At 35.5% G+C, this 26,617-nt stretch overlaps 4 protein-coding genes across 8 annotated transcripts; 2 read left to right on the top strand and 2 right to left on the bottom strand.

Annotated features, from left to right (window-relative positions):
• The first annotated feature begins 675 nt into the window (after window positions 1–675).
• On the top strand, window positions 676–4,670 carry LOC145562780 (short-chain dehydrogenase TIC 32, chloroplastic-like). 2 transcript variants are annotated; one of them, XM_081623160.1, is made up of 8 exons: window positions 676–967; window positions 2,199–2,430; window positions 2,697–2,776; window positions 3,058–3,211; window positions 3,493–3,571; window positions 3,849–3,948; window positions 4,056–4,102; window positions 4,321–4,670. In XM_081623160.1, the coding sequence occupies exons 1-8, from the start codon at window positions 862–864 to the stop codon at window positions 4,480–4,482; spliced, it is 960 nt and encodes a 319-aa protein (XP_081479286.1). In that variant the 5' UTR covers window positions 676–861; the 3' UTR covers window positions 4,483–4,670. The 2 variants fall into 2 exon arrangements, with proteins under 2 accessions (XP_081479286.1, XP_081479287.1); XM_081623161.1 differs by having other exon boundaries at window positions 677–967; window positions 3,849–3,933.
• Window positions 4,671–5,525: 855 nt separating this feature from the next.
• LOC145562779 (short-chain dehydrogenase TIC 32, chloroplastic-like) lies at window positions 5,526–9,480 on the top strand. 2 transcript variants are annotated; one of them, XM_081623158.1, is made up of 8 exons: window positions 5,529–5,743; window positions 6,594–6,825; window positions 7,448–7,527; window positions 7,830–7,983; window positions 8,236–8,314; window positions 8,611–8,695; window positions 8,981–9,027; window positions 9,135–9,480. In XM_081623158.1, the coding sequence occupies exons 1-8, from the start codon at window positions 5,638–5,640 to the stop codon at window positions 9,291–9,293; spliced, it is 942 nt and encodes a 313-aa protein (XP_081479284.1). In that variant the 5' UTR covers window positions 5,529–5,637; the 3' UTR covers window positions 9,294–9,480. The 2 variants fall into 2 exon arrangements, with proteins under 2 accessions (XP_081479285.1, XP_081479284.1); XM_081623159.1 differs by lacking the exon at window positions 8,981–9,027 and having other exon boundaries at window positions 5,526–5,743; window positions 9,062–9,190.
• Window positions 9,481–9,795: 315 nt separating this feature from the next.
• LOC145562778 (mitogen-activated protein kinase kinase kinase YODA-like) lies at window positions 9,796–17,775 on the bottom strand. The gene is made up of 12 exons (XM_081623157.1): window positions 17,267–17,775; window positions 15,278–16,064; window positions 14,384–15,130; window positions 14,183–14,270; window positions 13,461–13,523; window positions 13,067–13,227; window positions 12,870–12,945; window positions 12,656–12,715; window positions 12,468–12,575; window positions 11,669–11,908; window positions 11,250–11,341; window positions 9,796–11,052 (listed from the first exon to the last, which is right to left on the bottom strand). Exons 2-12 carry the CDS (start codon window positions 15,835–15,837, stop codon window positions 10,539–10,541), a joined length of 2,709 nt encoding a protein of 902 aa, XP_081479283.1. The 5' UTR covers window positions 15,838–16,064; window positions 17,267–17,775; the 3' UTR covers window positions 9,796–10,538.
• A 3,024-nt stretch (window positions 17,776–20,799) lies between these two features.
• LOC145562777 (pyruvate kinase 1, cytosolic-like) lies at window positions 20,800–26,379 on the bottom strand. 3 transcript variants are annotated; one of them, XM_081623153.1, is made up of 4 exons: window positions 25,847–26,379; window positions 24,160–25,391; window positions 23,856–24,045; window positions 20,800–21,072 (listed from the first exon to the last, which is right to left on the bottom strand). In XM_081623153.1, the coding sequence occupies exons 2-4, from the start codon at window positions 25,288–25,290 to the stop codon at window positions 20,807–20,809; spliced, it is 1,587 nt and encodes a 528-aa protein (XP_081479279.1). In that variant the 5' UTR covers window positions 25,291–25,391; window positions 25,847–26,379; the 3' UTR covers window positions 20,800–20,806. The 3 variants fall into 3 exon arrangements, with proteins under 3 accessions (XP_081479279.1, XP_081479280.1, XP_081479281.1); XM_081623154.1 differs by having other exon boundaries at window positions 26,066–26,379; XM_081623155.1 differs by lacking the exons at window positions 23,856–24,045; window positions 24,160–25,391; window positions 25,847–26,379 and adding an exon at window positions 21,681–23,846 and having other exon boundaries at window positions 20,934–21,072.
• Window positions 26,380–26,617: the final 238 nt, after the last annotated feature.

The following is a 26,617-nucleotide window of genomic DNA, read 5'->3' as shown; positions in this document are numbered from 1 at the left end:
TATGATGGTTAGATGGAGTAATCTGTTTAATCGGCACATAGTTTTAAGATGATGTATTAGATGTAGTAAAATATTGTATAAGTGCCTTTCAAAAAAAAAAAAAATTGTATAAGTGGGTTTCTGAGAATCAAAATATAATCTACACCAAACAAAAAAAAAATAAGAATCAAAATATAATAGAAAAAAGATAGTGGAATAATAATTTACTGAATATTAAAAAGTAAGGTATTTGAGGGGGGAAAAAATCAAGTATAAAGGGAGATCATGTAAAGAGAAAGAAATTTTAACCAAACATGCTTGATTGAGTTGGTGGGGAACTCACGTTGTCACAAGATCGAGCCCCATTAATTACAAAAATGCTTGGGAGTAGAGAATTTCTTACCTCTCCTCTCCCCCTCTACTCTCGAGCGATGACTTGTATAGTTGCATGTATATAATTATATACACTTTGGTGCATGGTGTGGGTAAATTTTTACTTACTTATTATCTCAATTTAGTAAATTAGAAGATCAGGTGAGACTCAAAATCAAATCAAATTTAAATCAAATTAAGTGTATAGAACCTAACATAAATCACTTATACTCCTACAAAATGGTAATGTGACTGTAACCACCAAAAAAAAAATACGAGTAACATAAAACGACACGAGCACAATACACACGCCATAAACCATAGTCGACGTATCAATAACATGAATACTTTATTGAATAATTGACATCACATGATAATACTGGTAATCCTAAAAATAACCATAAATGAATCAATGATTGACCCTTTTTGGTATCAATGATCTTTTTAGGTAAGATTAGCCGATTATTGAGTTGTTCGTGAATTGATTGGCTCAGTGATTGAAGAGAGAAAATGTGGTTCTTTGGGGGAAAAGGGGCATCTGGGTTTTCTAGTTCATCAACTGCTGAACAAGTTACCATCGGAATTGATGGTACCGATCTCACTGCCATCGTTACAGGTTTGTTTTCTTCATTTTATATGCATTTCCAAGCTTTTTATTTTGGCAAATTTTCAATTTTTTTGGTAAATGGGTATATGATTTTTGTTATAATTTTGTTAATTGTAGTTAATTGTTTGATGGGTTCATTTTGATGCCAAATTTAGCTACAAACCCTAAATTGTATAGTTCATTATAGCAATATTCATGTGTTTGTTATAGTTGGGTACCTTGATTTGATTCAGGTTGTTTGTGTGATGTTTGTGCAATACTGCAATTGTGCATAAGTTCTTTTGTGATCAATATGTATATGTTGCCATAAAAAAGCAAAATAAAAAACCCCAGTTTGCTTTAGTGTGAAATTCAAGTGGATGTGGAAAGTTTGAGAATGGGCAGTATGAAGAAGCTAGAAGTGTGTTGTTACAAGTTTTAGAGGTTGTGATTGTCCGGTTTTGAAACCGTCCTGTGGAGTGTTGTTGGATTTATTTCGATGCAAAAGATCAACTTTACATAAGTCGATATTTAAAGGGTAAAAGGTGTGTCATGGAGATTGTGAGTGTTAACTTGTTTCAGGGATAGAGGGAAACCAGAAAATGATGTGGAAGTTGTTGTTGATGATGTATGTCTATCAAAGCTAGCCTACAATTTACTGGAAGTCTGGCTGCTTGTTTCATGGTTAATGAAATGGAAGTGAGTCACAGCAGAATGGTTCATCTCACATTGTCTTGCCGGTTGCCGGTGTATGTTGGCTTTGCACTTAGATTTTTTTTTGCTTCTCTACTTTCAGCTGATAAATATGAGTAAAAGGTTAATTCATGACCAATGCTGGATCCACCAAGGTAACATTTGGTTCGCTAAGTGATATGGGTTCAGATGGTTCTAAGAAAACTTTTAACTTTCCATTGTCTTGCTGCTGCTTAAAATAAAGTGGATGCTACTGGTACAGTGGCACCTTGGAATTGTGAAACTTTGTAGATATAGCTCTTTTTTTTTTTTTTTTTTTTTTTGTGACCAAATGAATTTACCTTACTAATTGTACTATGACTAAACCCTTCTTTGCTGGAGATTGGTTTATGGATTACGGTGCCAGATGTTTAAAGTAGAATTAAGGTCCATTCCGGAGACATTTCTTTTTCTTTTTACTCGATATTTTGTGATGAACAGTGTTGTTTTTTCTGGATGCAAATTTTATGTAGCTAAAACAAATTCATGTCTCCTGTACAAATTTTTACTTGGCTCAACTATTGACCAGGAGCGTCAAGTGGGATTGGTGCCGAAACCTCACGTGTTCTTGCATTACGCGGTGTAAATGTTATCATGGGTGTAAGGAATATGGATGCTGGCAAAGAGGTCAAGGATAAAATAGTTCAGGAAATCCCCAATGCTAAAGTTGAAACTATGGAGTTGGATTTGAACTCAATGGCATCGGTAAGGAAATTTGCATCAGATTATAAATCCTCCAAGCGGCCACTTAACCTTTTAATGTAAGAAACTCCTTTATAATTGTTTTTTTTTTTTTTTTTTTTTTTTTTTTTTTTTTTTTTTTTGTTTCTGAGCTTTCAACTTTTGCATTTCTTTAATTTTTAGCTATCATCCTTATATTCCTCTCCCCCTATATGAGCATGTTGGCACTGCCTGAGTGCCCTGGTAGACTTGGTAGTGATGTGCCATTTATTAATTACTGGTTCATACATATGCACTGTGTTTCAACCTTTTATTGAGTATACTCTTAACCTGCCTTCATTTTAAGTAACAATGCAGGAATAATGGCCACCCCTTTCATGCTCTCTAAAGACAACATAGAGCTTCAGTTTGCAACAAACCACTTAGGTAAGTTGGTGTAATAAGTGTGACGGTAGTATTTTGTCATTGGTATACATCAATGGGTTTATCTTGTTCAAAGTATCCAGAATTTATCTTTCCCGTTGCTGTTATCTTATGTGAGGAGAGGATCATCTATGCCTTCCTGATCAAGTTTAATGTTCAAAATTTGCTGTTACTGATGTCAATCAGATTTTGATGAGAGATTATATAATAGCATGAATTTTTGGATTCATTTTTCTGACCTTAAAAAACATACACTGAACATTTTTTTTTACCTCTTTTTACAGGTCATTTTCTTCTGACACATCTTCTGTTGGACACCATGAAGAAAGCAGCTCAGGATAGTGGTAAGGAGGGAAGGATCGTTAATGTTTCATCAGAGGCTCACCGTTTTCCATATTCCGAAGGAATTCGCTTTGACAAACTTAATGATCCATCAGGGTAATATGTTAATTCCTGACTGTGGTTTGTCAACCCTTCTGGGTATATTCTGTCGACATAGGGTCTGGATTCTGGAAGCCTGGGCGGTCCAAGTGTATGGAGCCTTACCCTCATCCAACCCTTCTGTTGTCTTATCCTTGATACCAGGAAATTTGTGTTGCACAGATAAATATATGTGAAGTTCCCCCCCCCCCCCCTCTCCTCTTCCGTGGTGATATACTAATATGTTACGTAGTTGATTTTTCATGATGGACTCCATAGTATTTTCATGAACTGTACAGGTACAGCAGTTGGCGTGCTTATGGTCAATCGAAGCTTGCTAACATTCTGCATGCTAATGAGCTTGCGAAACGTTTAAAGGTACTCTTCTTTGACCTCTACCTCAAAATAAAGTTGTTCAATAGTTAATATCTTCCTTCTTTCAGTCACTATCTCATCTATTATTCTTAATTGGGAGTGGAGGGGAGAGGGGCTATGGATTTTTTGATGTATTGATCTTTTCAAACTATTTTAAGTTAGAACTTCTAAGTTTTGGTTGCCTAAGAGATGTTCCGGATGTAAGTTAGATAGATTTGCAATTATTTTGTTGTAACTTTCATATGAAGTTATCTAAAGTGATAATGCATTTGTTGATCAGGATGAAGGGGCCAATATAACTGCAAACTCTCTTCATCCCGGGGCAATTTCTACAAATCTTTTCCGCCATAACAGCTGGATAAACGGTACTCTGCTTAGGGGTAGTTCTTGCTGATCTTACACGTGTTACTCAAATCTATGTCATATAAAGAGGATTCAGCGTTCTTTTTTAATGTTGATCTCATTTTATGGTGATTCAATGTGGCAGGTATTACTAGTACGGTTGGCAAGTATGTCTTGAAAAATGTTCCACAGGTAGGTTTCAGGATGATCAAATACTCAGTAGAATTGTAGCCTACTTATTTTATCTGAAACTAGAGGATATATAGTTTGATTATATTTAGAAACATCATGTTCCTGTCAGTGAAATTTTCACACTGATTTGAAAGTCCTTTCTATGGCCTATATTCACTTCCTATCAAACAGCACTTCTGAAAATGTTCTATCTTCTAATCTAGAGCTTATAATTTCAGGGAGCTGCTACAACTTGTTATGTTGCTATGCATCCACAGGTCAAGGGCGTAAGTGGTGAATATTTCAGTGACTGTAACATAGCCAAGACTACTTCACAAGCTAAAGATGCTACCTTGGCCCAAAAACTTTGGGACTTTAGCATGAAATTGATCAATGTTTGATGATATTTCTTAAGTACACTCAATGTATGATTCCATTATAACGAACAGAAAAGAAAGAGAATTGTAGGCTCATTCTTGGAGCTTGAAGAACTGGTTGATTTGTAATGTACAGTTTGCAGTGCTTTGAATCCTTTGATGCTGATTGAAGATTGTACCTGCAATGAGATTTATAAACAGAAATATTCGTATGTATGGTGTGATTTCTTGTTTGAAGATAGTTGCTGAAAAGATAAAACATGAGATACTGAATACTTATGTTGGCTACATAATTTTACTGAAAAATTATAAGCTTAACTTGAACAGTTGAACCCAGAACCCCTCATAAAGGTTACCCATATTTGACCTTTTCAATCCTATGATGTTCATCATTTTACTCAAAAACTAAAAATTGACCATAGGTCATTTGTTCGTTTTTAATGATTATTTTAATATTTTTCAAACTCTATTATTTCTAGCTTAGCAAAAGTCAGTTTATATTTTATAGTAGTGACCATACTGACCAACTCTCACTAAAAAAAATAAAATTAAAAAATTGACGAATTTACATCATAATAAAATGATGAACATTGAACGAGTAATTCCTATAAGGTTAAACACTAACGAAGTAACCTTTATATGGTCAGCCACATATAAGGATTTATATAATTTAAAAATGTCAAATTAATTTTCTTCAAAAAAAAAAATGTCAAATAAATATGGGTTACTTATTATAGTCGATATTGATAAGCTATCACCTTTGATCATAACTGTTAATAAAAAAAATAAATAAAAAAAAAAGAGAAATTATGGGGAGCCTAATAAATGTAGATGCTATTAAACTTAGGTTTATTTTTTTGTTCGGATTGTGTTTAAGTTCATTGTTATATCGTACTCCATATTCCGTAATAATCAGATTAAAATATAAAAAGGAAAAAAAAAATACTTTCCAGTGTTAATCATTCGTGAACTAGTGAGAAATAATTCAAGTGGTTAGAGTTTTTCTTTCGATTTCAGGAGATCGTAGGATCAATTCCCATTTCCGCACCGTGGCTCTCTTAGACCCCAAAAAAAAATCATTCATGAACTCTGGTTCCCGTAAGGTCTTTAACCCATTTCCTGCACCCAAACTCTGTCGGTCAATGCTCAAAGGTCAACGGAGAGAGAAAGAAGAGGAGAATGTGGTTATTTAGCAGAAAAGGGTCGTCTAGATTCTCAGGATATTCGACAGCTGATGAAGTTACTCAGGAAATCAATGGCAACGGTCTTACCGCCATTGTCACAGGTTCATCAATTTTCCCTTCTTCAATTCTGTTTTTGCTTTTAATTGTGATTATAAAGTTCAAGCAAAACCCTAGTTATTTAATTGGATTTTCTGAAATATAGAAAGATTTCAGAGTATTTTGAGCTTCATCTTCGATCTTATAATACTGGATTTTTATGGGTTTATTCAATTGTTGATTAATATTACTTGCTCCTCTTTTTATTTAATCGCATTGTTTGTTAGGTATTATGAACTGGTTGAACTTAACCAATTTATTTATCTTGGTGCAAATAGTGTTTTATAAAAATCAAATTATGAACTGGTTGAACTAAACCAATTTATTTATTTTGGTGCAAATAGTGTTTTACATAAACCAATTTGTTAGAAGTTTCCAAGGAATTCATTATATGCAACAATGTGATGAAATTGCATGGCAAAAAGAAGCATATGTAAGACAATTATGGACGAAGTTATATAATTTAGCTTGAAATTAGAGTCTTTTGTACTGTATTTCATTTTTCAATTTCTGATGTATGTGGATTATGGAGGAGACTCTCATTCATTAAGAGTCAAAACAACAAACATCAGGGTGCTCAATTTGTTATTCGCGGTGCCATATGCCCATAAGCCTTAATCGCTTGCTGTATAGACTGTCTGTCCTTCGTAGTTAATACAGGAGAGGAATCTTGTTAGTCTGTAGAATTTGGAATTTATAGCCACCCATTCTCAAATGATGCCATATGTAAAACATCAATTGCTGATTTGCTTTTGTTATGGTGAATTTGTTTTTAAATTTTGTAATGTTTCTGAGCAGGTGGTCTTAAATTTTTGTTATGTTGATAGTATCCCTTTTCAAAATTTTGTTTTCCAGGAGCAACAAGTGGTATTGGAGCTGAAGCTGCTCGTGTGCTTGCATTGCGTGGTGTCCGTGTTATAATGGCAGTAAGGAATATGGCTGCGGCTAGGGACATGAAAGAAGTAATGGAAAGAGATATCCCATCTGCAAAAATTGATGCTATGGAACTAGACCTCAGCTCTATGGCTTCTGTTAGAAAATTTGCTTCAGAATTTAACTCTTCAGGCCTTCCACTTAATCTGCTTATGTAAGTCCAACTGATGATATGGCTGAAAGGATAGTGTGATAAGTCGGGCCTTTTTCTCCTTTTAGATTACCATTAAAACTGTGAAATTGAGACACTGACTAGGAGTAGGCTTTAAAGCATTCTTGACTTGTTTATTCATCTACCTTACCCTTGTTTATTCAGCGTTGATTCGGCCTAACCTACTTGTATACCAGATATAACTTGAAGAAATAATCTAGATGTGTTAAATGTCAAAAATAATAGAAACCCTTAGATGAAATGGTGAACTGCTTTCATATCAGAGATATCCTTCTAGGTGGGTCGGTTGAACTTTGGAGTCTGTTTAAAAGCAAACATAATACTGATACAGAACTGACAACGGTGTAGGATCTACCTTATCTGCATGCAAATAGACAAGGCACAAGGATCCACAACCATCTTACTGGTGCATCATGAAGTTGTCTTGGCCTCATTGCACTTTCCAGCTTAATGTAAAATAGATCAGAGTTTTCATAATGCAGAATAGATATGTTTGGTGTTTCTCTTATGTATTGGTTCTTGTTTTCTATTTGGACTAACACTCACAGATAATCAGTCTTCCTTTACTTTTTTATTTTTAATCTTTCCTTTTCCTGTCTTCAAGTAACAATGCAGGCATAATGGCTACCCCTTTCATGCTTTCCAAGGACGGGATTGAGTTACAATTTGCTACCAACCATTTAGGTAAGGCAACATATCCATTAATGATAGTTGGCTTGGATTGGGTAAATTTTGATTATTTTGATCTTGACAGACTGCTTATAACTATAGATTCTTGAAATGTCAATCACAGATTGGAAAATTATCACTATTTTTCTGGTTTTTAAATAAGTTTTTCTATTGAACATACATGTATATTACTATCTTAGCACATTTGACTCTTGAATGTTATTAATCTTCTTCTGTTGGCCTGTCATTCAATAAGTTTACTTTCAGTCCTGGTAATATCTTCAATAGGTGTAATCTGTAATCAATCCATCTTGCAGGACACTTTCTTTTGACAAATTTATTGCTTGAGAGAATGAAAAGGACTGCACTGGATAGCAATAGAGAAGGAAGGATTATAAATGTGTCATCACGACGCCACCAGCTATCATATCCTGAAAGAATTCGTTTTGGCAAAATAAATGACCCCACAGGGTACATTTTGTCAGAATATGATTCAATTCTATTTGTAAAAGGGGTTTTTTTTTTTTTTTTTTTTTAAAAAAAAAAAAAAAAAATCTGATTTGATGAAGGCTTGGTGCACATTTTTACGATTCATTCAAACACACACATAACTATACGTCTATACTAGCATATTAGATTTACCGAAAACTAACTACTCCGTAGTAACCTAAAATATCATTATGCCCCATTTCTCATTTCTCATTTCTCTGTGATCATTCACAGGTATCACAGCTTATCTGCCTATGGTCAGTCAAAGCTTGCAAATGTTTTGCATGCTAGTGAACTTGCTAGGCGTTTAAAGGTGCGTGCTTGTAGCTGCAGATAAACGCGTAAGATATACTATCACAAAAAGAGATCTTATAACTACAGCCTCTTGAATACATTATCAAATATGGTCATTTATCTATTATAATCTAGCCATTTCTTAGCCCCTTGACATAGCATGTCTTGGGTAATTATTTTACACCTTCGAGCTATATTGATACAATGTTGTCAAGATGTGAGCTCTCCAATACTATAATAAAAGGAATTGTCAGACTGAGATGATTGTAATAATGTCATTTGAAGTCTTTCATGTGACACTACTTTGTTGTGCAGGAAGATGGGGTGGAGATAACAGCCAATTCAGTTCACCCAGGAGTTGTTGACACTGATATTTTTCGCCATCACAGCCTTTTTAGAGGTAACAGATTTTGCTCCATTGGTGATCAGTTGATTGAAACTTGGTAATTCACTAGCTCAAAATTTTCTTAGTATTCAATATTCATTGAGGCCATATTAGAGAAATAGCATCTCCGTGAATACGGTGTTAGGGGTCATACTCCTATTGCTTCTTTATCCCTTCTGTGTTTTCCCCAAATTCTGTTATTCTTGTGGTATGATCCAAACTTCTTTTGAATTCTTGAATCCTACAGTGCAAGATCATCATTTGATGTATTTATACCTTTTTCCTTCTCTATTTGTGCAGGTCTAGTTAATCTCGTTGGCCAATTAATTGTCAAAAGTGTACAACAGGTAAATGCTGAATTTTCTCATTCCTTCTGTACAGGAACAGCTAGTTAGCAAATTGTTTTGTAGTTGCAAGGAAGTATACACACGTATCAGTTGGATTCATTTCGCAGGGTGCAGCAACAACATGCTATGTAGCATTACACCCCAACGTGAAAGGGGTTCGTGGAAAATATTTTGGTGATTGTGATATAGCCAAAGCAAGTTCACAGAGTAACGATGCTGATCTAGCAAGGAAATTGTGGGATTTCAGCACAGATCTTGTAAAGTGAATTACCTTGTATAGAGAGTATTAATTGAAAGTGGTAACTAGGTGTTTTAAAGGAGAGGTGTATCTCATAATGACTTTTTTTTTTTTTCTTCTTCTATGTACCTTTAATAGATTTCGTCATAGCTTGCAAGGGCAGAATACAATATATCATATTCATATATACTTAAGCAGGTAGTTTGGGTTAGACATTTTACAAGTTCAATATCAAAAGCAATCAACAATAGTCTTTGCAACCAAATCAACTTTGTTTACACTAATCCCTGATGGAAATCGTAGTGTCACAAGTATATAATAATAAAATAAAAAATAAAAAAATGGTTGTTTTTTAGAAACATTAGTTAGTTTCAAAAATATACTTGTATATACTAAAAGAAAATATGACTCAAATTAGTTCACTAGCCTAACATCGACTCTAAACTGGCCATTGGCCAAGCATATTTCTGTATTGTGGGTAGTGGGTAGCATCATTATTGGCACACACGCAATAGACTTGGTTCATCAGCTTAGAAGAGCCACAGAAACGTTTCTTTCATCAAATATGGCTGCTGTCAAAAGTAAATTACAGTCTGAATAAGTACATTTCTGTACTAATTTAGTAAATGTACATAAACACAGTAACAACATTACTACATAATAATATATAGACAATTACATCAGAGGGTATAAACGGGCTCCAAAGAGACTGAAATCCCTTGGCTAAACAAATTCTGAAATGCCTGACTCCCTGGCTGTATATCCAAATTAGGCTCCTGTACAACATAAACTAAACCATACAAAATCCCAGCTTGATTCTAACTTGTCTGAGATGACCTAGAAAAACGCAGGTCCATCCAAAACTTTGAAATCTCTTTAGAACTGCAGGACATGACTTTTGTTGAGCTCTGATTTTAGAAGTCTTGTAGATTTAATGATTCTACAACAGATGAGAGTTCTGAATTTGTACAAGGCATGACAGCTTACTTTGCCATGCACCAATCACCTCCCATATCTAAATTTGCATTAGCAAAGCCAAGTGGAGCTGCAAATCCCGAGCTGTGATGTTGCCACCAATGCAGATTAATCCACAACATTTGCATTGAAGCTGAGGAACTTGCCAGAATAAGGGGCAGAAGATTATCTGAGCCATATCATTTCTAAAAGATCAATCCCAGTTTCAAACATCACCCGAACTCTGTTCCTCATTTTCCCTTTCAAAAATCTTAAGGCCAAAACAACAGAATTATTCAGTATCTAGGGGCGAATGAAACTACAGGCCATGAGTTCGACTAGGCAATGTTGAGCGGGGACTAAATTCAACAGAAGGATTTAGCTTTACATGCTCCCGCAAGAGCTGCTTGGATACACGATCAGCCAACACCGTGCGTCCATTACATGGGTTCCCTTGATAGGGTCTTTCTCTTTCGACCTGCTTTATACGGATTTCATTTTCAGAACTCACTAATGTTAAACCATGGGGTCCAGATTGCATCCCTCGAAGAATATTTGGGCTTGGATCATATGGCCCGTTGAGGAAAACACTGTTTGGAGATTTAGGCAATGCACCAAAACCCTCTTGCATATAATGAGACTGATTTGAATGGTGATATGGAATAGAACCACTAGCACCAGTGAGGGGAGTTGATGAGCCCGACGTAGTACGAGGGCTGGATATAGGAGAAGGTGACATCATACCATTCAGGTGCTGAGGTGACCTTGGATGCAACAGTGGGCTACCAATTGGTGAAACGGGACAAGATATGTTCCGCGGAATGTGATACTCACTAAGAACACAAACAATTAAAAAAAAGGACCAAAATCAGATCATAATATTAACATGCATCATAATATTAAGTATTACTTACTCTCTTTTTTTCCCATGATGTGGAGAAAAAAAGATTCAGTTGGTGGCAGTACTCAGTACATGAAAATTGACCAACTGCATGAGCAGAAGTTTAAGAAAAAAGAGTTCAAAAGAAACCTGGAGCGAGGTCGCGCTGGTGAAACCCTGGATGAATGAACAGCAAGTCTTTCTGAGTCCAAGCTGGAAAGGTTCCTCTCAAGTCCAACCCCCTGAAGATGATATATGTGACAAAAGGTGAAACTGAGGTCATTGTAGAATATGTAGATCCACTAGATTATTTTAAAAGGCAATAAAGATGTCTGTAATAGGGTCCACAGGGAGAAACTATCTATCCAATAAAGAGAGCCAACCATCCATGCTAAAATGCACAATCTCTACGAGATGTCCATCAGATATAAAAATAAAAATAAAATAAGGAAAAAAAAAGAGGGGTGGTGCAGGAATTTCAACCATTTTACAGCAATTTGGATCAGCCAAGGCAGAACATCTGAAATAAATGAAAAGGACTTGATAACGACATAGAAAATAATACATACCAAAGACCTCATCCCATTTGAAGCACTAATTGGAGTGTCAGTTGGCTCAGGACTTGGAATAGGCCTCTCCAGAGGAGCAGTATTCTTGACAAATGGGTGCTCAAGTAGCTGAGCTGCTGTGCGACGCTGTTGTGGATCTCGCTGCAAACAGAGCTTCACAAAATCTTTTCCTTCATCAGATAAATGATCCGGAATAGCTGGTAATTCTTTGCTGTTACCTATTTTGAACATAGCAGCAACCTGCAAAAATCAGCATCATGTCAATGCAAAGGACACAAATACACTTTACTGTTATATGACAAACTGACACAGATGATGATCATATATAACCCACAAAAAGAATGGAAGCATTATAAAAAAATTGGTGAATATAACAGCTTCAAAACAGATTTGATTTGTAAGATCTGACACAGATTAATACAACCATATTGGCATCCAGGGAAGGCCGGAAGGGTATAACTTACCTGGAGTATGCAGTGAAAACATGTGAATTTTCATAAGCAAAAGGCATGGTTACAAAACTGAAACTCATAATCTAAATCCCACAACAAGCACCCAAAATATATCATAAACAGTTACAGAGTTAAGGCATTGATGAAGATATTAAGAACATGATAACCATCAATTCAAGACTAGGGTAGTTTCAAATAACAGACCCAGAATTGAGCATTGAACATACTCCAAACCACCCATCAAGGTCCTCGTTAATTGTCATAAATGATTTTAACAAAAAATAAGATATATAACAGGATTTTATTTGAATATCAACTTTGAATAACTTAATTATAAAAGCACAGACCCCTTCATATTGACTCCAAGGTGGTTTGGTTGTTGCCATTTCCAAGACTGTACAACCAAGGCTCCATATGTCAACAGCAAGGTTGCAACCATTTGAATTTTTTATAACCTGCATTAAAAAAAGAAAAGCTGAGAACACAAGGGGAAAACAGCTGAATTCATGGTTGGAGATCACATTCAGATGCTGACCTCTGGTGCCATCCAGTATGGGCTTCCCTTGAATGACAATGGGCACGACTGTCCAGTGATCTGCAAAAACAATCATAAGAAGGGTTTTTAAATTTCTTACTTTCCTTGAAAACAAAGGTGATGTGAACAACCCTGAATCAACCTAATATCTCTTATCTATATTTTTCTGCAGCTCAGGGACCGATGGAATATCCAAAGTGGATACAGTACTTACATGCTTTGCCATACCAAAATCTGCCAACTTAACACGACCATTGGGGTCAACAAGTATATTTGCACCTTTGATATCCCTGAATAAGATAAGGTAAGCATGAATAACATAAACTCTTTCCTCCACTGAAATTGCAGAACAGAACTTTATGATAAAGAATAGTATCAGACAACTTAAAACATTCGGCTAACAAATTTCACCTATGAACAGTGTTTTTTCCATGGAGAAATGCAAGCCCGGATAGTATTTGTTGGGTATAACTACGTATTGCAAGTTCACCAAGCTGTCCATATTCTTGTAAAAGCTTATAGATAGACCCACCAGACACAAATTCCAAGTATATATACAATTTATCATCAACCTGTAAAAAAATAAAATTAAAAGGTTTTATGAAAATGAAACAATATTGAAATGGTAAAAGTAAATGCTTATAGAGTCATAGTATCTATATCCTCTCAAGGTTGAATAAAGCTATACCTAAAAAGGCCAAAAAAAAAAAAAATATATATATATATGGTATCTACAATTAATGCAAAAATGAAGGGAAAAACAAGTGTACGCTCTATAAAATCTAAGAAAACGTCTCAGACTTACAGTTTCTGAACCATAATACTGCACAATATTTGGATGTCTAAGACGCCCCAACAAAGCAATTTCCTGCACAAGTGGTGAAAACATTTATGTTAGCAGATAGTCACGTTTTTATTATATACAGGCATACATTTAGAATGGATGGCGGCAGCATATAACTTACAAAATCAAGGGAATACAACTATGGTGGCAATATTGGCAAAGTTTCAAAGTTGACAACCCAGCATAACAATCTAACACTTGTTCACACTTTACATATTAAAAAATAAATAAACAAATAAATCACATTACAGTGAACCTAGCATAATAACCTAAAGCCCAGTCCACACAGCACAATTACTCCAGTTTTTTGCACTTACCTGCACATTTTGCGATAGTTTCGCACTTAACTATACATTTTGTGGGTTCAAATGATTAGGTAATATAACCATTTGGTGCCCCATTAAGCACACCTGTGATGTGCCAGAGATCTTCTAGCTCTGAAGTATTTGAACAAATCTCAGACAAGGGGAAGAAGCTTAAGGAAGTAGGCTCACATGAACAGCCACCTAAAGCATCTTACAAACAAGAGATTCCAATTGCACCATATAAAAATAAATGATGAGTTGATGACCCACATACTTCGTATTAAGCAAGAAAAAATGAAACCTCTTTGTGGCTTGTTCATGCATATTTTCAATGCAGCAAAATACTCTAAGGCTACAGTGGGAGAGGAGGCCAAATACCTGTTGAAGCTGCTTAGCACTTTCCTTCGACTTTGGATCATCAGAAAATAGTGTAACCTCCTTCATGGCACACATTTCACCCGTTTCACTATGTCATACATATAAATGACTCGATCAGGATATTGTCCTCAATATGTCCATCAATTAATGAATAGAAAAGCCAAAAAAAAAAAGGTAACAATAATTTAGAGTTGTAACCACCTGTTAAACCCAAGATAGACATGTCCAAATGTTCCTCTACCAAGTAACCTCCCCTTTTTCCAGCGTGAAGTGGGGCTCGGAAGATTCTCTCCTCTAGCTGGGCTTCTTGGAACAGAGGGAGATGTGGCTGCTGAATTTCCATGGGAGAATGGAGAAGGACTTGGAATGGTTACAGGAGGAAGAGGCAAACGATGACTCTGTTGTTTTCCATCATCACCCCAGCTTGCATGCATTTCAGATCCCGAACCTACAGCTCTTGGATGAATAGGAGTCACAGCACCACTTTGAACTCTAGAACTTGGCCCAGGGCTAGTCATTCTGGGACTAGGTATTGGAGAATACTCTGGACTGCCTCTGCTTGGTTGTTGCCAAAACAGCTGACCTGATATATCCCCTCCCATAGAATTATGGCCAGAGTTGTGGCCTGAACCTGGACTAGAGCAGTGACCGGATCCAAGTAGAATAACATCAGGGTAAGGTTTACTAGCCCAGAAGGCAGCGTTCAACACTTGCTCAGAATTGGGTGTTCTTATTGGGCTTCTGGAAGGACTAGACATCGAGCTGTCAGGAGCACTACAAAAAGCACCATGTGGGGGAACCTGCAAATTGGGCACACCCAAAGGCCTTCTTCTTCTTGGGGCAGCACTCGTATTTTGATTGCTCAACGAAATACTAACAGGTCTTTGTGCTTCTACATGATCAATTTGAGGATTTTGAGCAGCTTTGAATGATTGATCCTTGTGCGCACTAGGAAAAAGAAAAATAGTAAATCAAATTGTCAGTTTTCTTTTATATATGTCTTCATTCTAAAACCCTGGAACAAAGAGAAAAAAATGCCAAAGAAAATCCATAACAAAGGCATCAAGGAAGGGAACAGATAAAGTTCATCCTCACCTAGAAGGGCTTCCAGCAGTAGCTCTTGCCCCAATGTCAAGGTCCAATGCTTGGGGACTACATAGCCGCGACTCAGGTCCACTTTCTACGGAGCTCGCACTCGAAACAGAAGCAGTAACCAAATCACTGTCCAACTCTGCAGGATCTGCCCTGCTCCTAATGCAGGAAGGTCTTGGAAGAGGGAGAAATAATGATGACTTGGAGCTCTTTTCTATTCTCGGTTTTGATGACAAACTAATTCCAGAGTCAGTACGACTTACATTGGCAGGATGCAGACCAGGAAGTGGAAGTGGCTGAGCATGAGGCCTTTCAGCAAAACTTTGACACCTCCCAACATGTTTAGATTCTTTCGAAGGTGAAGGGGATCTGGACTCTGCCCTAGATTGAGCACCCCTCTCCGAAACTGTATCGATGCAATGTCGACGAGATGCTCCAGAGCTACCATCTAATTTCACATCAGATAAATTTCTGAATTTCCGTCGTATTGCATCAAGGATTGTTTCATCACCAGACTTTTTCTTTGCTTCTTTAGATGATGTCTTCCCCCACCATGAAGGCATAGCTTTGTTTCAATTAACTAACTAAACCAAGTCAAGGGAAGATTCTCCGGTAACAAGTCCAGTCCAAGTTCATCAAGTTATACAGGTATAAGTTATCATAGTACGTCAACACAATTAATTTTGAGCACCAGCATAAACCTCCATAAACACTTCAAGTTGCTGCATTGTTACCGATGGTTATATTAACTGGATTTGAGTACAAAGTAGAAACAATTTCAAAAGATCACCTGGAAATAACGGGGGGTAATAGATCAATGACAAACTTCCTTGCTAATGTGGAATACAATTCAGTAATGCAGTTACAATACACACTGCTTGCAAATTAAAATGAAAATATACTAGATCAAACCAATCAGTAATCAACCCTATTATCAAACCGCAAAATCCGGTGAACATGATTTATGCAAAGACATGGACTATTGATAAAGCTAAAATGAGGAGTGACATTAATATAACTCTTTCCCGATATATCATTTAAAACTTGTTTATCCATTGTCCAAAAATGAAAGAAGCTACCAACCGCTTCTCTCAAAAACAAAACTTAAATTCCATTCATTAACTCCTTACTACATTCTCCTATCAACAGGCCAATGAACATCTTAACCAAACACATATTACTATTTCAAGGTCAAGACTATCGATATTCCATAAGGTAGTGACAGGTACACACCTACAAATTTAACCAGACGAACCCCAGAAATGGTAACTCTAATTCCTAGAATGGTATCAAGAGTACACTAACAGGAGATCCTCTCCCAAAATGCCTCCCATTAAGTTAGAGATATTCCAAAACTGCTGCCTAATAGTCCAAATAAGTACATAACCCATAAATACCCACAAGTGTTCTTAGAGATGGGATGATCAACTTATCATCCTTCGGCAAATCCCAAATCGACACCCACCCAAAACCCGGGGTAAAGGAGGCGGGGTGGGACGGGAAAGCTTTACTAGTTTACTCTCCTTGAAGAGTTCAAAAAATGGGTTCTGCGTCACCATATGTGCTGAAAAATTAAAACTTGACTAATTCCACTATTTCCACCCATAACAAATTACCTAAATTCAAAGTTAGGCTAGATTTCTTCAATTATTTCAAGTCCATTGTCAACTCCAATTAATTTTGAAACCAGGTCTCCGATATACCATTCCATAAAAAATTATTTAAAAATAAAAACCTAATCATTGTAAGAATCTAAAGTTCCTAAAACGTCAAAGATAGTCTTCAAATTTTCCAAACTTATCCAATACTTAAATAAACAAAATCATACGAGTAACTAAAATTACACTGACCCAGAAAATTAAAACCAAATTTAAATAGAATTTCAAAATTGAACACTCAAATTATAGCATTTCATATATATAATAAGCTCGATCTGAACACTCCCAGAAATAAAAACAGATCCAAAATCAAACAGCAGTAAATTGAACTTACCAAAAATCAGCACCAAATTGACGACGAATCTCAATCATTCCATTTCCTTAGCTTCAACAAAAACTAACTAAAGCAGTAAACTTTTCAAGTCGAAAATTCAAGCAAAATTGTCCACCATTAAAGGCGTTACACTAAAAAATTTTATAAAAAAAAAAATTGTATAATCTGAGAAATCAAGGGTTACAAATCTAGTTGATAAAACTTAAAATTAATTGATTAAACTGAAAAGGGTGTAAATTGAACTGGAAATTCAGCGGAAAATGAAAAATGAAACCCTAGAAATCTTTAGCCAAAAAAAATGTAAATTTATAAATTCGGAAAGAAAAAAAAAAACTGAAGAGAGCAAAAGGATTGACAGATGTAGAGAATATGAAAGAATTTAGAGTATTTTTAGAGAGAGAAAATGAGAAAAGAGGAGAGAGAAAGTGAGTGTTGCGTTGTTTTGTGTCTCCTTCGTTGAGCAATGGAAGTTTTTGTCTGAGCGTTGATTTTCCGCTTTTATTTTGTTTTCTTTTTTGTTTTAATTTTTTTTCATAATTAAGTTTTGATATAGTCAAGCTCATCAAATCTTTTCTTCTCGTTACCAAAAAAACATTGATTTTTTAATTTGGGCCCCCTAGATGTCATAAGCAAATGCTTTGGAGGAGAAGTGATGTGACTACAAATTTTAAATGGAAATTGTTGATTTATCCATGGAGTATTTAAGTGTGTTTAAGGAGTGTTACGATATCTGGTTTGAACATGGAAGGTCACAGATGTTTTGTATTTAGCAGTTTTTTCAACTGTTATTTCGCGGGTAACAAGTTAATTTGGCGTTTCAAATTGAAAATTGTTAATTATGGTTAATTCTATAACTGGCTAGTCACATAGAAAAAATAAATCACTCAATTATTAGAAAACAATTTATACAATTTAAAGTATTGGGTTCAAACTAAAGTGAGACCTTCATGGTTATTGGCTTAAACCTAACATGCAATTTTATGAGTGAAGATAGTATTGATCTTGGACAGGATACCAACGTTGCCTTTATGCAAATTTGCTTCCGAGGTCAAGCAGTCTCAATTGATTGACTAATGGTCCATAGAAATGTTGGTTCAGCCTCCTTAAAATGGCCTGAGATGCATGCGGAGAGATCCACACGTATGTGCGGTATTTTACAGGATCAAGTCTAAAGATAGCTTGTGAACAGCCTATTTTAGGGAATGAATTAGCCAAGAGGTGTCCCAAAGTCTTGTTAGAACGCGGGACTGGAGCTTTCTAGTGCGGCACACCGCACACGTTTTTTTGTTTGTTTCAGAGACGTTTTGGCAAAAACCAAACAATTTAAATAGAATAGAGAGGTTATTTTTGTACGAGAAGTATAGTACGTAATTGACATTTCAAAGGAACATATTATCTAATAAGATGCCACATTGTAATGTAACGTAACACTTGCATCAATGAGAGATCGTGAAAAAAAAAAGAAATAAAAAACTTTAACAAAATAAATAAAAATTAATGTTGACCACAAAACTAAATGAATTTTTTTTCCTTTTTTAGAAAAAGTAGACTAGTAGTTGTCTAACCTAATTTCATGTGTCTTCCCATGTAATATATATACTCGTAGTGAATTTGCGCTAAGAATAATGTTCGTTGACATATATAGCATAATCATACACATAAGGCGTTAATGTCAATAAGAGAAATATAAAACATGTCGATACTATAATCTGCACTAGAGCAATGTTTTTTGTATCCCATATAATGTCTCAAATCATCTTGATCGTCCCTTGCATACAACCCTCAATTAATAATAAAAAATACAAGTTAGACTTTAATGTCACATGAAAAGAAACACATATGATAAGAGGGTGACAATATAATTGGAGTCACTCGATCATGAAGAAAGAAATTATAAATACATTACATCATCAATTTTATAATAAGTGATGTATAAAGAATATACATCAGCTACTGTTCAATACAACTATATTCAAGTAGAAATAATTATATTACTCGTACCATTAGTTTCCAAAAGACCAAAAGCGAATTAGTCGGCTGTTATTTTCACATAAAAAAAGTTTGACTAAGTGCATGCACTAAACTGATGTAGTCATGTACTATATCAATTTTTTGTAAGTCTACCTTGCTTTGATATTTCTAGAAGTAAGTTCTTAGAACTTTCTTTGAAAATGTTGGCAACGACGACTATGTATTTCATTTTTGTATTTTGGTGCAATGTCAAATCTAGATTGTTTGAAAATAGTACTTCGCATATGTTTTACAATTAGTCTATATTATTGTTTTTTGTGGCTCTTAATTTTATGCACACAATAAGAATAAACATTGTTAAATTATAAAAATTACTCCATATCATATAAATTGTTGTTGGACTAAATATTTACATTGTGCTCTTCTCATGTCATTTTATTTAGAAATAAAAGTTGAATTAGGGAATACCAAGACTATCTAAGTTAAAAACTAACAAAAACATATTCGAAATAGGGCAATTAAGTCAAGAGTATCTTTTCACTTTAAATTTCCTAAACTTATTGAAGCTTATGCCTAATTGCAAGTGAGCAAAGTTATAAAACTTAATTGAAACTTACTGGCACAAGGGTAGATGATGAGAATCTATTCCATAATTTTCTGGAATCGAAAGGAAGCTCTAACCCCTTGAGCTATTCCTCACTCTCTCAATTGTAACTTTTTTTAATTTAATCTAATTATAACTTATTTGAATTGACTTAAAAAAAAATGATGAATAGAACACACCAATAGATTACTTCAAGATAAGTTAAGTTTAATAAGAGCAAATTGATCTTTGTTAACAAAAAAATTATCTAATTACTATTTTATTTTTTTAATTTAACAAAAAAATTATCTTATTAACAAAGACTAGTTGGGCATGAATGCATGATACGGACTTACGGAGTACATACGCAACTCGGAATCCATATATGGGCCGTATAAATGGGCTGCAAAGGACTTTATGCAATATCATACGAGTATATTATCATCACTGTTTTTTTTTTTTTTTTTTTTTTTTTGAGATATTTCAGCCTTACAAATTTGCTGATTATAATATTCTGAAATGAAAATTTGATTCTGTCAAAAAAAAAATAAAAAATAAAAAAAAATAAAAAGTGAAAATTTGATTTTTAAATCAAGAACTCATGATTAAATTAGTATATTACGATTAATAAATTAACTAACCTAATAACAAAATTATCTTTCTTTTTAAACGATGTTTCCCGTGCATTAACACAAGTAATAAATGATACAAGAGCTTAAAAACCATTCTTTGAAGGGAATGAAGCCATCCATTATCCTTAATTTTTGTACAAATAATTGATACATAACTGTGTTACAAAACTGAGTAATGAGACTAATGACTCAAATGAGACAAGTCCTATAACAAGCAGGTACTAATGTACTATATACAACTCTTTGTTCACGATTTCGTATCATAGGCACATAGAATAGTTCATCCTTCTTTGAAATTGCATTGATAGAAAGAGTTTTGTTGTGTAAAGTTACAAAGTTGAAGAAGAAATAGCATCAACCTCTGATCAGAATTAAGCCAATAGCTGTGACAATAAGTGTGGATGGAACTCCAAATTTAAGGTGTCTCCAGAAAGTGAGATTGTATCCCAAATAAGGGGCTTGTCGAGCCTGTTCGCACACGATTAAGTTGGCTGCTGATCCTAGTAGTGACAAGTTTCCTGCCACAGTGCTTACCCAAGCTAAGATCAGCCATGCTTTTCTCTCTTCTGATGCAGATATTGCTGCTGCAGATGCTGCTACTTGTCCTCCTAGCAACAAAACTGTAAACAATATACAGTATTATGAATAACTCAAACACATTCTTATCTAAAATGCTATCTATACATAATACATGCCCTGCAGGGTTCACAACAAGGCATTCACACAATCAAGGATGCTATATAAGTATGCATATGTGAAATAATCACGTAGATTTGGAAATTCTGAGCAGTCTGCATCAGATTTATACTGTGAATCTGTGACCTAAGCTCGTTCAGTTTGTGACTTTTGTCAATAACAACATAGGATTGACTGACTGCAATTTTTTAGTAGCTAATTTGAGCAACTTTGTCATTTATTTCACTGATAATGATACTAAAAATTCGAAAGCAAAATATAAGCACAGGCTGATGGAGAGTAAGAAGGCTAAAATAAACTAAAGGTTTCTGCAAATAAACTAAAGGCTGATGGATTGGCTGGTCAAGAAAAGTTAGAAAATTACCAGCCATCATAACTGCTTGTATTATGTTTAGGAAATGCTGAAATATGGATTATGACATTTAATGAGCTCTAACAACAAACTATTTTAGCTAATATTACGATGCTAAGTTGCTAACTACAACCAAATTTCTTGATAGACTTGGAATAGATTATGAAATTTAATACCTACAGTCTATTTTCAGCGGCAGTATAAGGTCTAGTCTTCCAACTCGATGATCTTAACCACGTATGAATCACCAAGCTTTTGGCAAATAACAACTTGATCATGTGATTTGATGATTCCCAGTGCCTTCCCATGTTCTATTGCAGCCTTCAAGACAGTTTCGTTGGTTTCACTTGTTGAGTCAGCTGGATGTCCAGGATCAGCAAGCATGGGAAAAAGGCCTCTAACTATCAATGACTGCCTTGCTTCAAAGAGACCACTAATACTCCATTTTAGTTGTTTGGTCTTAAGACTAGGGATCACAACAGAGAGAATTGGCATTGGTGGCCGATATTTTGCAAGCAACCTTGCAGCCTTCCCAGAAGAAGTGAAGCAGATGATCGCAGACGCCTTTGCCTTGATGGCAGAACTCACTGCAGAACAACTGATAGATTCAAGGTGAGACATTGTCTTTCCTGCATACTTAAAAGCTTTCTTGAAGTATTGTTCTTGATTGAAAACCTTTTCAGCCTCAAAACAAATCCTGTCAACAGTTCTAACAGCATCAACAGGATATAATCCTCGGTGTATCTCAGCTCCAAGAAGAATTGCATCACTACCATCTAATACAGCATTAGCAACGTCAGTTGCCTCAGCACGCGTAGGTCTGAGGTTATTGGTCATACTATCAACAACACTAGTAACAACTGCAGGCTTCCCAGCCATATTGCATTTGTGTATAGCAGCTTTCTGAAACAAGAAAACCTTATGAGGAGGAAGATCTATGCCCAAGTTACCGCGAGAAAGAATAATTCCATCTGCTTCTTGTAGTATTTCATCAAAATGTGTCAAACCCTCTACATTATCAATCTTGGCATATATCTGAGTCTGACTAAGATCACCTAAACTCGATAAAAGATCCCGTGCTTGGCGAACATCTTCTGCATGACGAGTATATGACAGTGAAAGAAAATCGATCTTGTTTTGGACACCCCAAGTTCTTATAACCTTCTTGTCCTTCTCTGACAAAGTAGGCATATCAATACGAACTTGTGAAGAATGCAAAGTAAAGAGTGTACCATCCAATGTTGCAGAATTATTGATCACACAGACCACATCATCCCCTTTCACCTCAGATACCTGCAGCCAAACAGATGTAGTTTCGCTTCCATTGAACAAATATTTACCAATAAAGATCATATCTTCCTTCTTCACCGCCTTTGCTAGTCTATTAAAATTGATGGGCAACATCTCCAAGGAAGCATCTGTTTCGAGATTAGGCGTAAGTGTAACAACATTGTTTTCCTCAAGAGAGATTTCTTTTCCAGTCTTGTTAACAATTTGCAACTCAGGCCCAACTGTTTCGAGCATGACAGCACAGAGTTTGTTAGTGATCCTAGCAGCGGCCTTTAAATTCTCAAGAGTCTTACGATGAGTATCCGCGTCTCCCCATGAAAAATCAAATCTTGCCACTGACATCCCAGCCTTTAGCAAACTGGAGATAACTTCAACGCATTCGGAATGAGGACCAAGAGTTCCTACAATCTTTGTCAATGCAGGGAAAAACGAAGATTTCGATGGCTCGAGAATTGATGCCATCCTGATAGGCTCTTCAAGGAGCAAATTGGTGGAAAGCATGATTGAGGGAGAAAGAAAGGGGTCGCTATGGGAGAAGGGAAAAACGGCCGAGGTTTTTTTTTTTATGAAATAATATCTCTTGCTAATGGAGTAATATTTATAGGATTAAAGAGCATAGGTTACAAACGGTACTATAGCTTGGAAAACAAGGCCTATACTTTCCTAAACGGCTAAACCTACAAGAAATCTAATATATATTATACTTCTTAAACAAGATATAAATCTTCATATATATGGAAAGTATTTTATATTTTGTAATCCTAATATCTCTGATATGACCGCATTAAAAGGGTGCACTTATTATTTAGGGATGGAGAGAGTAATTAAAGATCTGACCATCCAAAGCACAGCCAGAATTCAGAAACAGAAAACTATGTGAATCTGTGATGCTTCTGCTACAATAATAGTTACTGTAAACTCAATAAGGATGCAGTGTAACCCTTTGCTTATGCTAGAAACTTAAATAAGGCTAACATAACCCTAGTAGTGGGATTTTTTTACTAGCAATTTCACAAGATTCAAATTTTAAAACAAACATGAGAATAAGGAAGTAGAAAGTCATACCAGTTGGAACATTTGATACTAAGTTTGAGAGGACAAGAATGACCAACGCGAGAACTGCAATTCCACCAACACGATCAACCTGAGAATGCGGCTCCATGATGTCCCATACTTTGCCAGGAATGCCAGTCTTGTTGAAGCCATCAACCGTGATGAACATTCCACAAAAGAATATCAGAAGTGAATATGAGACCTGGTTGAGAAGTTAGAAACAGGTCAGAATTCAAAGAATGCAACCTACAAATTTCAGTTAAAATTCACTCCAATAGCTAAGAGTCCGTGTAAACTTGAATTCAGAAATTGTAACCTTCTCTAGTGAGGGGCGAGCATCCTTGAAATCGAGAACTACAAGAGCCAGTGCAGCAGTGATCGCAGTCCATGACATATTTAAACCACAGAGCAGAGCAATTAGCATGCCTAAGGTAACAAGATACACACATATCTTCCAAATAGTGTGCTTCCACTTTTCACTAACTACTTTCCCACTTAAGAACAGCTTTAGTTGTGTAATGAACTCTCCCTTTACTGTTTCAGGAGTCTCAGCTTGGATTGTTTCATCGACCACCATGTCTTTAGATGCATCTGACATTCTTGAAGACTCGAAACTGTGAAATTCAGTATCAGAAGATAACCGATTTCTTAGATTATCTGCATGATCTGAATGTCCTCTTACACTAGGGGAACTATGGTTATCCAATACTACAGAATTGGAAGGAGACAAATGAGATGACATTGTTGCAGGTGAAAATCGATGAGAAGTATATTCTCCTTCATTAACCACCTCAGGAGCAGCATCTTCCTCATCCTTGTGAACTGACAACAGCTTCCAAAACATGCCTAATACGATCAAGGCATTAACAAAAACACCCACAAGCATAGCCGGTAAAAGTCCTACTAAAAACGTTCCGAATGATATCTTACTTAGAACAGCTATAACAAGATTTTGTGGGTTACCAATTGGTGTTGCAGAAGATCCAATATTTGCACTAGAAGCAAGAGCTAGTAAAAAGGGATGAGGGGGTAGATTGTGTTGCCTAGCAATCTTTAATACAAACTCAGTCAAAACTACACAAGCTGTATCATTTGTGAAGAAAGCACTAGAAAGAGCAGATATCAGACAGATTCTGAAAATCAAGTCTTTAGGTCCTCTACTTTTCCATTCTACCAATTTACCCAAGTATTTGAACATATCAGCTCTTTCAAGATAAACACTAACTACCATTGTGCCAAAAAGAAGCCCAAGTATCGGAAGATCGATTGCAGCATATGCTTGATCCGGGGTTATGACTCGAAAAATTACCATAAGCATGGCTCCCAGGAGTGTTCCTGCTGTTCTTCCAATGGGTAGAAAAGGGACTGCAGGGAAAACTGCCATTACCCAAAAGACTGCAAAGGCAATTGACCCTAAAACCACCTTGACTGTAGGAGCCAAAGCCATTTTTGCTGATCTAACAAACTCTTGCTACTAACTCTTATCCCCAAATGTTCAAAACATGATGATCAATTGATCATAACTTCTTAGTTCAATTCACAGTTAGCCTGAAAACAGAAAGCAAAGCACTATATTGGATCATAATCATTCCACATATTAAAGTCAAAGTTGTGACATGCAATGCTGACAATCATTGACAGTAACAAGTCTTATAATAGTATAGAGGAGAAATCTATTGTATTGGTAATTTCCGAGATTGATTCGTTTCACACACATATGAATAATAAAACCGTTAATGAGTCAATATTCTACTGGTAACACATTACAATATCAATTCCAGTCAAATTACAATATTACACCATATAACCCTGAAATTCTGAATACCCATCTGGGGCAAACATTGCTGCACCATTCAAAATTATCAAAAAAGAAATATGATCTTAGTAACTTGTACAAAGATTTTCTAGCTGAAATTTGAAATACCCAGATCGAAAAATTCAATTTTTTTAAAGCAACAAAACTGAAAGAATTCATAAAAGTAGGAATCATCAAAGAATCTCACCTGCAACAAAGAAGCCACGCACAAACTAAGTTTTCTCAGACGAACAAAAGTCAACAATATAGTATATTACTCAGTATAAAGTTGGCCAACATCAATGAAAAGTGATTAATCAACATTTTATGAAGATAAATTCAACTGAACCTGTGACATTTTCTTTTGATGATTAAATAAATATAGGTTGATTGTTTTATCTGGGTGTAACAATAAAATTATACTCACTTTACTTGTGACAGATCTCGTGGTGGGGCAGACCACAGAGAAGAGAGAGAAAGAGGTTGCAATTTTTGCATATTGCATATTGCATAATCTAAGCCACATGTTCAATGCAACAAATGGTGAAGCTTCAACATAAGAAGCAACTGATTGAATTGATTACTTTTTTTTGGGGCTAAATCCAGATTTTGGTTTATTGTTGTAAAAGAAGTCACGCCATTTTGAGAACTGTTAGGTTGTGAATAAGAAGGGGGTGGATACTGGATAAGGTTTGCAAATTACAGCAATCGGATTTATTAAAGTGTTTACCATTGAAAAATGATTCTTTAAACGATTTTTTTCTTCTATAAACCCGTGTTTAATTTTGTGGGTAACCTTTTCTTGGACTTTTGCATACACTGGTATAGTAGTGAACACGTCAATTTCTTTCGAAATTTAGTTTGATTTTTGGGATCAAGATAAAACCCCTTTGTCTTTTTCTATCTTGAAATTTTGTGATTTACTGATATGGTTCAAGAGTTTGGTTTAGATATAAAATTGTTTTCTTTGACTCCCTCC

This window comes from Chenopodium album, chromosome 10, assembly GCF_948465745.1.
Source record: "Chenopodium album chromosome 10, dcCheAlbu1.1, whole genome shotgun sequence".
NCBI classification, from domain to species: domain Eukaryota; kingdom Viridiplantae; phylum Streptophyta; class Magnoliopsida; order Caryophyllales; family Amaranthaceae; genus Chenopodium; species Chenopodium album.
The sequence above is the reverse complement of the archived record's forward strand: the minus strand, read 5'-3'. Positions and strand labels throughout refer to the sequence as shown.

What these genes read in the sequence shown, in the direction of transcription:
- LOC145562777 (XM_081623153.1), bottom strand. Translation starts at nt 25,290, where the DNA reads ATGGCTTTGGCTCCTACAGTCAAGGTGGTTTTAGGGTCAATTGCCTTT. An exon ending in CTCGCCCCTCACTAGAGAAG is followed by an intron (nt 24,046 to 24,159) that starts GTTACAATTTCT and finishes CTTCTCAACCAG; the next exon opens with GTCTCATATTCACTTCTGAT. An exon ending in AGTATCAAATGTTCCAACTG is followed by an intron (nt 21,073 to 23,855) that starts GTATGACTTTCT and finishes TATTGTTTACAG; the next exon opens with TTTTGTTGCTAGGAGGACAA.
- LOC145562778 (XM_081623157.1), bottom strand. Translation starts at nt 15,837, where the DNA reads ATGCCTTCATGGTGGGGGAAGACATCATCTAAAGAAGCAAAGAAAAAG. An exon ending in CATACTGGATGGCACCAGAG is followed by an intron (nt 12,576 to 12,655) that starts GTCAGCATCTGA and finishes TTTTTAATGCAG; the next exon opens with GTTATAAAAAATTCAAATGG. An exon ending in CCAGCGCGACCTCGCTCCAG is followed by an intron (nt 11,053 to 11,249) that starts GTTTCTTTTGAA and finishes TTGTGTTCTTAG; the next exon opens with TGAGTATCACATTCCGCGGA.
- LOC145562780 (XM_081623160.1), top strand. Translation starts at nt 862, where the DNA reads ATGTGGTTCTTTGGGGGAAAAGGGGCATCTGGGTTTTCTAGTTCATCA. An exon ending in AGCTTGCGAAACGTTTAAAG is followed by an intron (nt 3,572 to 3,848) that starts GTACTCTTCTTT and finishes TTTGTTGATCAG; the next exon opens with GATGAAGGGGCCAATATAAC. An exon ending in TCTTGAAAAATGTTCCACAG is followed by an intron (nt 4,103 to 4,320) that starts GTAGGTTTCAGG and finishes TTATAATTTCAG; the next exon opens with GGAGCTGCTACAACTTGTTA.
- LOC145562779 (XM_081623158.1), top strand. Translation starts at nt 5,638, where the DNA reads ATGTGGTTATTTAGCAGAAAAGGGTCGTCTAGATTCTCAGGATATTCG. An exon ending in CTTCCACTTAATCTGCTTAT is followed by an intron (nt 6,826 to 7,447) that starts GTAAGTCCAACT and finishes CCTGTCTTCAAG; the next exon opens with TAACAATGCAGGCATAATGG. An exon ending in ATTTGCTACCAACCATTTAG is followed by an intron (nt 7,528 to 7,829) that starts GTAAGGCAACAT and finishes TCCATCTTGCAG; the next exon opens with GACACTTTCTTTTGACAAAT.